Genomic DNA, 12665 nt, shown 5'->3' on the forward strand with positions numbered 1-12665 from the left:
CCTTTTGATCCATCCAGTTACACATTTCATGTTGTAATGTGTCTATACTATGGATGGAGAAGCAATGAAGACACATTTGGATAGCAGCATTATCAATCTAGGGAGAGGGTAGTGTAAAAGTTGCACTAGTTTAGTTCTGCTTTACAGTGAGGGGAAAAAAGTATTTGACCCCCTGCTGATTTTGTATGTTTGCCCACTGACAAAGAAATGATCAGTGTATAATTTTAATGGTAGGTTTATTTTAACAATGAGAGATAGAATAGCAACAAAAATATCCTGAAAAAAAAACATTTAAAAAAAGTTATAAACTGATTTGCATTTTAATGAGTGAAATAAGTATTTGATTTCTTATCAATGAGCAAGATATCTGTCTCCCAGGTGTCTTCTATATAGTTAACAATCTGAGATTAGGAGCACTCTCTAAAGGGAGTGCGCCTAATCTCAGCTTGTTACCTGTATAAAAGACACCTGTCCACAGAAGCAATCAATCAATCAGATTCCAATCTCTCTGCCATGGCCAAGACCACAGTGCTGTCCAATGATGTCAGAGACAAGATTGTAGACCTACACAAGGCTGGAATGGGCTACAAGACCATGACCAAGCAGCTTGGTGAGAGGGTGACAACAGTTGGTGGTACTATTCGCAAATGGAAGAAACACAAAATAACTGTCAATCTCCCTCGGTGTGGGGCTCCATGCAAGATCTCACCTGGTGGAATTTAAATGATCAAGAGGTGGGGAATCAGCCCAGAACTACACAGGAAAATCTTGTCAATGATCTTAAGGCAGCTGGGACCATAGTCACCAAGAAAACAATTGGTAACACACTACACCGTGAAGGGCTGAAATCCTGCAGGTGTGAAATCTCGGTGAGGAATCAGCCCAGAACTACACGAGAATTTTGTCAGTGATCTCAAGGCAGCTGAGACCAGAGTCACCAAGAAACACTACGCCCACAAGGTCCCCCTGCTCAAGAAAGTACATGTACAGGCCAGTCTGAAGTTTGCTAATGAACAGCTGAATGTTTTAGAAGAGAACTGGGTAAAAGTGTTGTGGTCAGATGAGACCAAAATCAAGCTCTTTGGCATCAACTTAACTTGCCATGTTTGGAGGAGGAGTGATGCTGCCTATGACCCCAAGAACACCATTGCCACCGTCAAACATGGAGATGGAAACATTATGCTTTGGGGGTGTTTTTCTGATAAGGGGACAGAACAACTTCACCGCATGAAAGGGACAATGGACGGGGCCATGTACCATCAAATTATGGGTGAGAACCTCCTTCCCTCACCCAGGGCTTTAAAAATGGGTTGTGGATGGGTAGTCCAGCATGACAATGACCCAAAGCACACTGCCAAGGCAACAAAGGAGTGGCTCATGAAGAAGCACATTAAAGTCCTGGAGCAGCCTAGCCAGTCTCCAGACCTTAATCCCATAGAAAATATGTGGAGGGCACTGAAGGTTTGAGTTACCAACCTCCAGCCTGGAAACTTTAATGACTTGAAGAAGATCTGCAGAGATGAATGGAGGAAAAATCCCTCCTGAGATGTGTGCAAACCTGGTGGCCAACTACAAGAAACATCTGACCTCTGTGATTGCCAACAAGGATTTTGCCATCAAATACTAAGTCATGTTTTGTGAAGGGGTCAAATAATTATTTCACTGATTAAAATGCAAATCAATTTATAACTTATTTGAAATGCATTTTTCTGGATATTTTTGTTGTTATTCTGTCTCTCACTGTTAAAATAAACCTACCATTAAAATTATAGACTGATCATTTCTTTGTCAGTGGGCAAACGTACAAAATCAACAGGAGGTAAAATACTTTTTTCTCTCACTGTAAATGATTTGTCTCAACCCTCTAACTGGAATTTTTGGTGAACAGCTTGGTCTGTTAAAGGAATTTGATACATAACAGACTTACTGGCTGAATCAGCAGGTGAAAACACAGGAAAAGGCCTAAAAACAAAAAAAAAATGTATACACTCACCATGTCGAAGAATTAAATAATGATTAATATACTAAATGTTTGTTTTTGGGTTTAATATCGATAACAATGACAATGACATTTATTATGGATAGGTTTGTGGATAGGTTTGTTTAGGAGTTAAAGTGTCAAGCAATTAGACAAAAAGTGATGATAAATTCACTAACATACAGTTGTCACCAGAATTGTAGGCGATTTTTTTTTTATATTCTTTCATTCCAGTATTTTAGGTTTAAATTGAAATCCTATTATTGTAGGTACACTTGGAAGTGGTGTCGTTAACATTTAAAAGTCAACCAGTGCATATATTTAAAAGCCTTTCAACCATATGCGTATAATAATACAGAGGACCCACTTCCTAGGCTTTACTAGCACCAGGATTATAGCTTCTTAACTCAGAACGCAAAAAAAAGAAAGAATGAAATGAGCAAACAAAAAATGTTATATATATATTGCTGTTCAGCAGTCCTTACATGAGATGTCTGTGTTAGTTTTTCCTTCATTTTTACTTGATCATCCTGCAAATAACTCTTCATGTGCCTGGATGGCTACACTTACTTGTCCACTATATCTGTGGAGGGGTCATTTGGAAGTGCAGTTGCTGTAGATCTGAGGGGACAATCTGAAATGAGGGGAAGTTCTGCTGATCTCTATCATCCAATCATGTACAAGCAAAAATGCTGTTTTTCATTTTCCTTCGCGATCAACAGATATTTTCTGTTGATCATGTTTTTAGCCCAGAAAAAGAAAATGAATGCAGCCATCACATCTAAGGACTGGTAAAACCCAATGGGGGTTATTTACGAACGGCAAATCCACTTGGCACTGCAAGTGCACATTGAAAATGCACTTGGAAGTGCAGTCGCTCTAAATCTAAGGGGTATATCTGAAATGAGTGGAAGCTCTGCTGATTTTATCATCCAATCATGTGCAAGCAAAAAGGCTGTTTTTTATTTTCCTTGCATGTCCCCCTCGGATCTACAGCGACTTTACTTCTAAGTGCACTTTCAGTGCATTTTCAAGTGCACTTGCAGTGCAAAGTAGATTTTCCTTTAGTAAATAACCTCCAATATATCACATTTTTGTTTTTGGGCTTAGTTATTTTTTATTTCACCAAATATGGTAAAATGTGAGGTCATGGAATAACAATGGTTAATACTGTTATTTGCAGTATTTGTGGTATTCAGACATATTCCATAACATGTTCCCAGTACATACAACTAGTCATCAGCCCCCACTTATAGGCTAAAGCAGCCTTTCTTAGCCTTTTTAACACTCAGAAACTCTTGGAATAATTTTTCAGTCTCAGGGAAGCCCTCCTAATAATTATTATATCTATAACTCGGTTACATCAGTGTGAAGGTCACTAGGAAGAATGCTCCTTACACTTGTGGTCAATGAGAAGAACCCTCCAATGCTCATAGATAGTTGTTTGATGGTTATTTATCTGAGAGGCAGAAATTGCTCAATGCTTAATGAACCCCTAGCGACCTTTGGAGAAAAAACCTGGGTTCTATGAAACCCTGGTTGAGAGTGGCAGGTCTAAAGAGTCAAGACGCCCTACCATTGTCATTCAGTTACTAAGTGCATTATGAGTAAAAAGGTTTATTAAGCTACCAATATATTGTTTTTCGATTCTAGGAAGAAATTGGTACCTGCCTCCCCCCCTTCTTAAAAATAAAAACATGGGAGAACGTACACATTTATTTTAGATAATGGTCTTAGCACAAACAGCACTCAGGACCCTAGTGTTGCAAGACAAAAGTGCTAATGACTTGAGCTGGCCATAGATGATGGGATTTGCTTGTTGCAGTAAAAAAAATGCTTGACACAGTCCATGTTGATGGGGGAATCACTCCTGCTGAGCTGTTGTGTTTTTGAGGTTGGGGTGGCAGTGGATGGATTGACTTGGGTACAATAAGTCTGGCCATACAGTACATGGTTCAAATGTTGGTCGGTCCCTGCTGAACCCAATAAACATCAGGGTGCTGCGAAGCTGATAAATGATTTACCTTCGACCTGAAAATCTCTCTCTATACTCCACAAGGGGAAATACACACATGTTGAGTTTATTCGGTAAAGCAGGAAAAATTACAGTAATCCATAGTAATCAATTAGATTTAATTTCTTGAATAAACCTATTCAGTAATCTAGAATTCTAGAGGATAAGCTTTATCAATAGAGTCTAATGCAGTAATGCCTGGAAGAGCAGCAAAGTGAAGGTGATGTTCAGACCAGTCAATCATTTTCTAAGCTCTACTGAAAAAACAATAGTTTGATTGTAACTGGTTACCCTAGGTTTGTGGTATTGGCTGCATATCCTACACTGCCTAACACTTGGGCACATGGGGGGTTATTTACAAAAGGCAAATCCACTTTGCACTGCAAGTGCACTTGAAAGTGCACTTGGAAGTGCAGTCGTTTTAAATCTAAGGCCGCGTACACACGGGCGGACTGTCTGACGGACTTGGTCCGCTGAAACGTGTTTCAGCGGACAGTCCGCTCGTGTGTGGGCTTCAGCTGACTTTTTCAGCGGACAGTCTGGCGGACTAAGTCTTTCGGAATTTCCGTAATATTGTCCGTCCAACTTTGGTTTCAGCGGACAGTCCGCTCGTGTGTAGGCAAGTTGGACGGACTAAGTATGGCGCATGCTCAGAAAGGATTTACACGGCCGAAGGTTGCATTGCAGTGTATTGGACGTCGTATTTCTAGTCCCGTCGTACGTGCTGTACACGTCATCGCGCAAGCTTTCAGCGGACTGTCTGTTCATCATGTGTGGTCAAGTCCGTTCATTCAAAAGTAGGACGGACTGTCTGTCGGATTGTCTGACGGACTTAGTTGGCCAGACAGTCCGCCCGTGTTTACGCGGCCTAAGGGGTAGCTCTGAAATGAGTGGAAGCTCTGCTGATTTTATCATCCAATCATGTGCAGGCTAAAATGCTGTTTTTTATTTTCCTTGCATGTCCCCCTCGGATCTACAGCAACTTTACTTCCAAGTGCACTTGCAGTGCAAAGTGGATTTGCCTTTAGTAAATAACCCCCATGGTGTTGGATCTAGATTTGACATCCTACTTTGCTTTGCATATATTAATCTGCTTAATTAAATTTAAATAAATAAAGCTGAAGTTCTTGTTGGCTATAGGTAGAATTTATAATATTTATATGGTGTTCAGCCTTTGAAGAAAGATGCATGTTATAAATATGAGCCTACAGCTGTCACACTGACAAGTACTTTAGCTTATGTAAAAATATCTCCCAATATTTTGATTGGTTCCATAACACACTCTTCCATACAACCAACTGTCCAATGTTTTCATCTAAGCTCTGGTTAATACAGAAGTCATGCGTGTCTTAAATGTTTATTTTTAATCTATTTCTCAATTAAGTAATATAGAGAATACTGTAAAAAAGCCAATTCATGCAAGTTCATGTTATTGGCTAATACTGATATCTGTTTTTTTTTTCTTCTAGAATCCTATTCAATTGCTGGCAGTGATGGCAGCATTTCAGCTTCCGTGGCTTCCATCCAACCTCAGCCCTCCACTAGCTCTGCACCTAGTTCCCCTGGATCCAGGAGGTCTGTCAGTACTCTGAAGAAATGGCTGACAAATCCAGTGAGAAAATTAAGCAGTGGTAGCCGCCTTGATCAGAGGCAAAAGAAGATTGAAAGTCGCCCAAAACGAGGCTTACCTGGCCGAAGAAGGAGTGCGGATGATGGCGGAAGGGGGAGCTTTGACCTTGGAGTGTTGCGGAAGATGGAGGACTTCACCCGGCCAGAAGATAAGAGCTTGGTTAGAACATTTCTATTTTTTAATCTTAAGAAAAGCAAACGTTACCTATTTTTTTGTGTTATACAGTATAACTATATGTTTAAATACCACTAAACTTTCTTTAAGTTGAGTGGAGAAACAGAATCTTTGTCAGAATCTTACCGCTGTTGGTTTGATCCTTCAAGAGAGCCACCTCTTTGTCCTGGTGACAATTGTCATCAAAACTAGACTTGAGGAGGACACTTGTTCTAGTGGTAAATATAAGAGATGGGATTCCCCCTTTGGCTAGAGATACTCAATGTGTGTTGTGTTTTATGGACATGATGTAAGGCGCAATAAAGAACTAACACAAGTTCTAACCCTTCACCATTAACCATTCACAATCAATTACAACTAAAGCCGTTTAAGCAAAACTAAAGGCAATACTTTTATTGCTTTTAGAGTGGAAAGGGATTGTCATTGTCTCCATTAGGGAGATTCACCTCCTCTGTAAAAGTACAGAAAGTAAAAGAAAGTCACACATTTTGGGTTGTCTCCAGAAAAGTAATAGAGGGGAATCTTCCAATGGGAAAACTAGTACTGGTGTCCCGGGGTTCCCAAAGGAATTTTCTTAATTTGAAGGAATTTCCTCTCAATTCCTGCAATCTCTGTGATGGGACACACATAGCGAAAAATTTGACAAAGGTTATACCCTCCCCTTGCTCTAAATACGAGAGAATAAAAAGCTCCTCATAGTGTAAAATTGTAAAAAATAGTTTATTGAACTTCCTTGGAAGGTTAACATACATAAAACCCGAAAATGGTACAAAACTCAGAAAAAAAGGCAATGTGTACTGTGTAGTGGAAGCGAAAGCCTGCTTGGTATCAGCGTGCGTTCCACTTACACTAGGAGTAATGCACTGTGCGTTCCAGCTTGATGTGTTTCGTCATCACGTGACGTCTTCAGAGCTTCTCCTAGTGTAAGTGGAACGCATGCTGATACCAAGCGGGCTTTCACTGCCACTACAAAGTACGGATACCGTTTTGTTCTGAGTTTTGTACCATTTTCAGGTTTTATGTATCTTAACCTTTCAAGGAGGTTCAATAAACAATTTTTTACCATTTTATGCTATAAGTAGATTTTTCTTCTCTCATTTTATTCATTAAGCTCTGCCACTGGAACGATTAGATACCGAGGAAAGGATATCGGAGAGCTGCTGTAGGACTCACTGGGTCACAGGGACCACTTTCACTTTTGTTTGTTGTATGACAATAGGGTCAATACTATATGGTGAGTGGAGATTTCTACTTCATTTCACACAAGGTGATTTGGGTTCACACAGAGGGATTGATACTTTGCTGCAGACATCACCTGGGATAAGCCTGCAGGCTTAACCACTTTCAGACCGGACCATTTTGCTGGTAAATGACCAGAGGTCTTTTTACACTTTGGCACTGCGCTGCTTTAACTGGTAATTGCGCGGTCATGCAATGTTGTACCCAAACAAAATTTGCGTCCTTTTCTTCCCACAAATAGAGCTTTCTTTTGATGGTATTTGATTGCCTCTGCGATTTTTATTTTTTGCGATATAAACGTAAAAGGACCGCAAATTTTGAAAAAAAATGATATTTTCTACTTTTTGTTATTAGAAAAATCCAATAAACTCAATTTTAGTCATACATTTAGGCCAAAATGTATTCAGCCACATGTCTTTGGTAAAAAAAAAGTCAATAATTGTATATTTATTGGTTTGCGCAAAAGTTGTCACATCTACAAACTAAGGTACGTTTTCTGGAATTTACGCAGCTTTTAGTTTACGACTGCCTATCTCATTTCTTGAGGTGCTAAAATGGCAGGGCAGTACAAAACCCCCCCAAATGACCCCATTTTGGAAAGTAGACCCCCTAAGGAAATTGATAAGAGGCATGTTGAGCCCATTGAATATTTTATTTTTTTGCCTCAAGCGATTGAATAATGACAAAAAAAAAATTTTTATTTTTTTTTTACACAAAGTTGTCACTAAATGATATATTGCTCACACATGCTATGGGCGTATGTGAAATGACACCCCAAAATAAATTCTGCTGCTTCTCCTGAGTATGGGGATACCACATATGTGGGACTTTTTGGGAGCCTAGCCGCGTACGGGGCCCCGAAAACCAAGCACCGCCTTCAGGCTTTCTAAGGGCGTAAATTTTTGAGTTCACTTCTCACTACCTATTACAGTTTTGAAGGCCATAAAATGCCAAGATGGCACAAAACCCCCACAAATGACCCCATTTTAGAAAGTAGACACCCCAAGCTATTTGCTGAGAGGCATGTTGAGTTCATGGAATATTTTATATTTTGCCACAAGTTGCGGGAAAATTACAAACTTTTTTTTTTATTTTTTTTTTTTAACAAAGTTGTCACTAAATGATATATTGCTCATGCATGCCATGGGCATATGTGAAATGACACCCCAAAATAAATTCTGCTGCTTCTCCTGAGTACGGGGATACCACATATGTGGGACTTTTTGGGAGCCTAGCCGCGTACGGGGCCCCGAAAACCAAGCACCGCCTTCAGGCTTTCTAAGGGCGTAATTTTTTGATTTCACTCCTCACTACCTATTACAGTTTTGAAGGCCATAAAATGCCAAGATGGCACAAAACCCCCACAAATGACCCCATTTTAGAAAGTAGACACCCCAAGCTATTTGCTGAGAGGCATGTTGAGTCCATGGAATATTTTATATTTTGCCACAAGTTGCGGGAAAATTACAAACTTTTTTTTTTTTTTTTTTTTTTTCACAAAGTTGTCACTAAATGATATATTGCTCACGCATGCCATGGGCATATGTGAAATGACACCCCAAAATAAATTCTGCTGCTTCTCCTGAGTATGGGGATACCACATATGTGGGACTTTTTGGGAGCCTAGCCGCGTACGGGGCCCCGAAAACCAAGCACCGCCTTCAGGCTTTCTAAGGGCGTTACAGTTTTGAAGGCCATAAAATGCCAAGATGGCACAAACCCCCCCCAAATGACCCCATTTTGGAAAGTAGACACCCCTAAATTTAGGGGTACACTAGTGAGACTAGGTAATAAATGGCGGGTGCCCTGAAACTATAAAAAAATAACTAACCAACCAGCGTCACCTGTAACAGTTATATGGTGATCACTGGTGAAAGGGTTAACTAGGGGGCAATCAGGGGGCTTTATGCGGTAGTATATGGGGGTCCCTGGCGCTATAAAAAGCTGCAGTGAACCTAAATACCTACCTGCCTAACTAGCGTCACCTGTGACACTAATACAGCGATCAGAAAAACGATCGCTTATTAGGCTGGGTTCACACTGGAGCGATGCGGGAACGCCACGAATGCGCGGCGGGTTCCCGCATCGCATGCCTCCCGGCGGCAGTTCACACTGCCCTATGCGAACTGCTGGGAGTGTCAGTGAAATGTTACTGACACCCCCAGATCAGTTCGCATATCGCAGTGCGATCTGCAAACTCGGATCGCATGGTGTGAACACCCATGCGATCCGATTCTGCTGCGGGCCAAAAAAAGGGTCCCGTGCGAATTTGCGGCGGGTGCGGCGGGTGCGGCGAATGGCTGAACTCGAATCGCACAGAGATCGGATGTGATTTGCACTGCAGTGCGGTGCGAATCACATCCGTTCTCATAAACCGCTGCAATGTGAACCCAGCCTTAGTGACACTGGCGACGGGGGGTGATCACGGGGTTAAACCTTTATTGGGGGGGTTAGGGGGGTACCTTAGAACTAAAGGGGGCTAACCCTAACTGCCCTAACAGTTATTAGTCACAAATGACACCCGCCGGGTGATCAGGGGGTTAAACCTTTATTAGGTAATAAATGGCGGGTGCCCTGAAACTATAAAAAAATAACTAACCAACCAGCGTCACCTGTAACAGTTATATGGTGATCACTGGTGAAAGGGTTAACTAGGGGGCAATCAGGGGGCTTTATGCGGTAGTATATGGGGGTCCCTGGCGCTATAAAAAGCTGCGGCGAACCTAAATACCTACCTGCCTAACTAGCGTCACCTGTGACACTAATACGGCGATCAGAAAAATGATCGCTTATTAGGCTGGGTTCACACTGGAGCGATGCGGAAACGCCGCGAATCCGCGGCGGGTTCCCGCATCGCATGCCTCCCGGCGGCAGTTCACACTGCCCTATGCGAACTGCTGGGAGTGTCAGTGAAATGTTACTGACACCCCCAGATCAGTTCGCATATCGCAGTGCGATCTGCAAACTCGGATCGCATGGTGTGAACACCCATGCGATCCGATTCTGCTGCGGGCCAAAAAAAGGGTCCCGTGCGAATTTGCGGCGGGTGCGGCGGGTGCGGCGAATGGCTGAACTCGAATCGCACAGAGATCGGATGTGATTTGCACTGCAGTGCGGTGCGAATCACATTCGTTCTCATAAACCGCTGCAATGTGAACCCAGCCTTAGTGACACTGGCGACGGGGGGTGATCACGGGGTTAAACCTTTATTGGGGGGGTTAGGGGGGTACATTAGAACTAAAGGGGGCTAACTCTAACTGCCCTAACAGTTATTACAGTCACAAATGACACCAATGCAAAAAAAAAAAAAAAAAAATGACATTGGTGTCACTGTGACTGGGGGGCAGGGGTAATTGGGGGGGTGATCGGGGGGTAAAGGGGGGGTGTGAGTGTGCCTGGCATGTTCTACTGTGTGTGTGAGTGTTGGTGCAACTTACTGATCCGCTCTCCTCCGTGTCGGAACGAAAAATACCGACACGGAGGAGAGAATACATCACTTCCTCTCCTGTGTTTACATTACAGGAGAGGAAGTGATGTCACCGGGGATTTCTATTCGTCGGGAGCGATCGCGAGGGGGTGGCCATGAATGAATGGCCGTCCCCTCGTCCGGGATCGCTCCCGTACGAATTCCGACCGCCGCAGGCACCGGGCGGGGGCCCGATCTGGCCCCCGACCCGCGGGAGGCAAGGGACGTACATGTATGTCCTTATGCCTGCCCGTGCCATTGTACCGACGTACATCGGCGTGCGGCGGTCGGCAACTGGTTAAAGCCGAAGTAAACCCATCCATCTAACAGTTTGAAAAAACAGTTACATTCCCGGCATGCCGGAAATGATAACTGTCACATTGGTTGTGCTCTCAACCAAACTGTCAAACCATCCAATGGCTGGTGTCATAACTGATCACATGTGCAGCTTCATGGCAGTTAAAGATCAAAGGGAGGCCAAGATGGCAGCTTCCTTGGCTGAAAATGATAGGAGAGTTTACTTCCACTTTAAGGACTTTTTTTTCCACAAATCGGTTGTTTAATTTTCACTGGGACTGAGCACCTGTATATATTTTTTTATTTGGACTTGAATTTATAATTTATTTGAATTATGAATGCCACATTATAAACATTTATATTGGCAAGCTCTGTTTACACACTAAGTATAGTTCTTCTTTAACTGTGGCCCCACTAAGGATTGAAGAAGATCTCTGGTCTGATTAACCACTTGCTTACTGGGCACGTAAACCTTTCAGCGCTGATGCACTTTGAATGACAATTGCACATACAACACTGTGCCCAAATTAAATTTTTTGATTTTTTTCCCCACAAATAGGGCTTTCTTTTGGTGCATTTGATCACCTCTGTGGTTATAATTTTTTGTTAAACAATTTAAAAAGACAGAATTAAAAAAAAAAATTTTTTTATATTTTGTAAAATATTATAATTAAAATTTATTGCAAACAAGTAATTTTTCTCCTTCATTGATGTATGCTGATGAGACGGCAGTGATGGCTACTGATGGGGGGCAGTGATGGGCACTGATGGGTGGTAATGGTCACTGGTTGGTTACACTGATAGGCAAGCACTGCTAGGTGGCACTGATTGGCACCACTGCTGGGCATTGATAGGTGGCACTCATGGACATTCATAGGTGGCACTGGTGGGCACTGGCAGGTGTACTGGTGGTACACATGAGGCAGAATTGCCTCTTCCTCTTCGGGACCGATTTCCCTTGCAGATAAGAGAATAGAAAGAATAAACTGCGCTTGACAAAAAGGCAAGTAAAATAAAGAAATAAACAAATAATTATACTAAATGAAACAACAGGCTGCAGCTCAAAGTGGGATACACACACTAAAAAGCACAAGAAAAACTGGAGAGCTGTGCCAACTAATGTAGATAATGGAGGGATTGTAGACAATTGTTTCATGCAATCATAAAATCCACAAAGGAAAAATTGTAACCAATTGCTTCATATACTTATACTGCCCACATCAGTTAAATATTAACTCCTGATGGTATGATATGATGACTATTCATATGTAAGATTGAGAAAAAAGGGGTTACAAAAGGAAATTAAGCAAAGTCCACTCTGGTTAATCTTGTTGCAACACCACGGTGATTCCACACATAAAAAGTGAACAGATGCCCGACCACAAGATATAAATGCGCTTACCAGACAGCAAAGCATAAGGAACATTTAAATATGACTCATCCGCATCCTTAGACTTAGGCCAGGAACTAGGAATCACTTGGGGAAAGGGCCTCTTATACGTCACTTAGATATCCAAAACTTTGCACTGCCAGCATCAGCTAGGTATTTCCACTAATAGTGTCTCAAAAAGAAGGGAAGCCGCCCATAGTGTAAAACCGTTTATACATTTTATTAGAAATAAAAAAATGATTGCACTTACAAGAAAACTTGCATCAATCGCATGGATAAGACAAAACAAAAACAAAAAGCCGGCTGGTGTTTTTCGGGAGCCCGTCATCACCGTGTGTAGCGTGGTGGCGTCACCGCGTGCCCTTCCAGACGCGTTTCGTCATAGATGATATTGTCAATGGGGAACAGGCGATGCAGAGAAGCACCACCATTTATAAACCAGACCTTGTTGTGAGACGCTAAGGTCCAGCTACTAGC

At 42.1% G+C, this 12665-nt stretch overlaps 1 protein-coding gene across 3 annotated transcripts in view; it reads left to right on the forward strand.

The window, feature by feature from the left end:
- The window catches only part of ARHGEF25 (Rho guanine nucleotide exchange factor 25), a 479971-nt gene that overhangs the window by 352482 nt on the left and 114824 nt on the right, over nt 1–12665 (forward strand). For all 3 annotated transcript variants that reach the window (XM_077483624.1, XM_077483625.1, XM_077483626.1), the window contains one exon: nt 5462–5781. In XM_077483624.1, coding sequence (XP_077339750.1) covers nt 5462–5781 — 320 coding nt within the window. The remainder of the gene's footprint in view (nt 1–5461; nt 5782–12665) is intronic.

Source organism: Lithobates pipiens, unplaced genomic scaffold, assembly GCF_037356315.1.
Source record: "Lithobates pipiens isolate NorthernLeopardFrog02 unplaced genomic scaffold, aLitPip1_a1.2 Scaffold_16, whole genome shotgun sequence".
In the NCBI taxonomy this organism is placed as follows: Eukaryota; Metazoa; Chordata; class Amphibia; order Anura; family Ranidae; genus Lithobates; species Lithobates pipiens.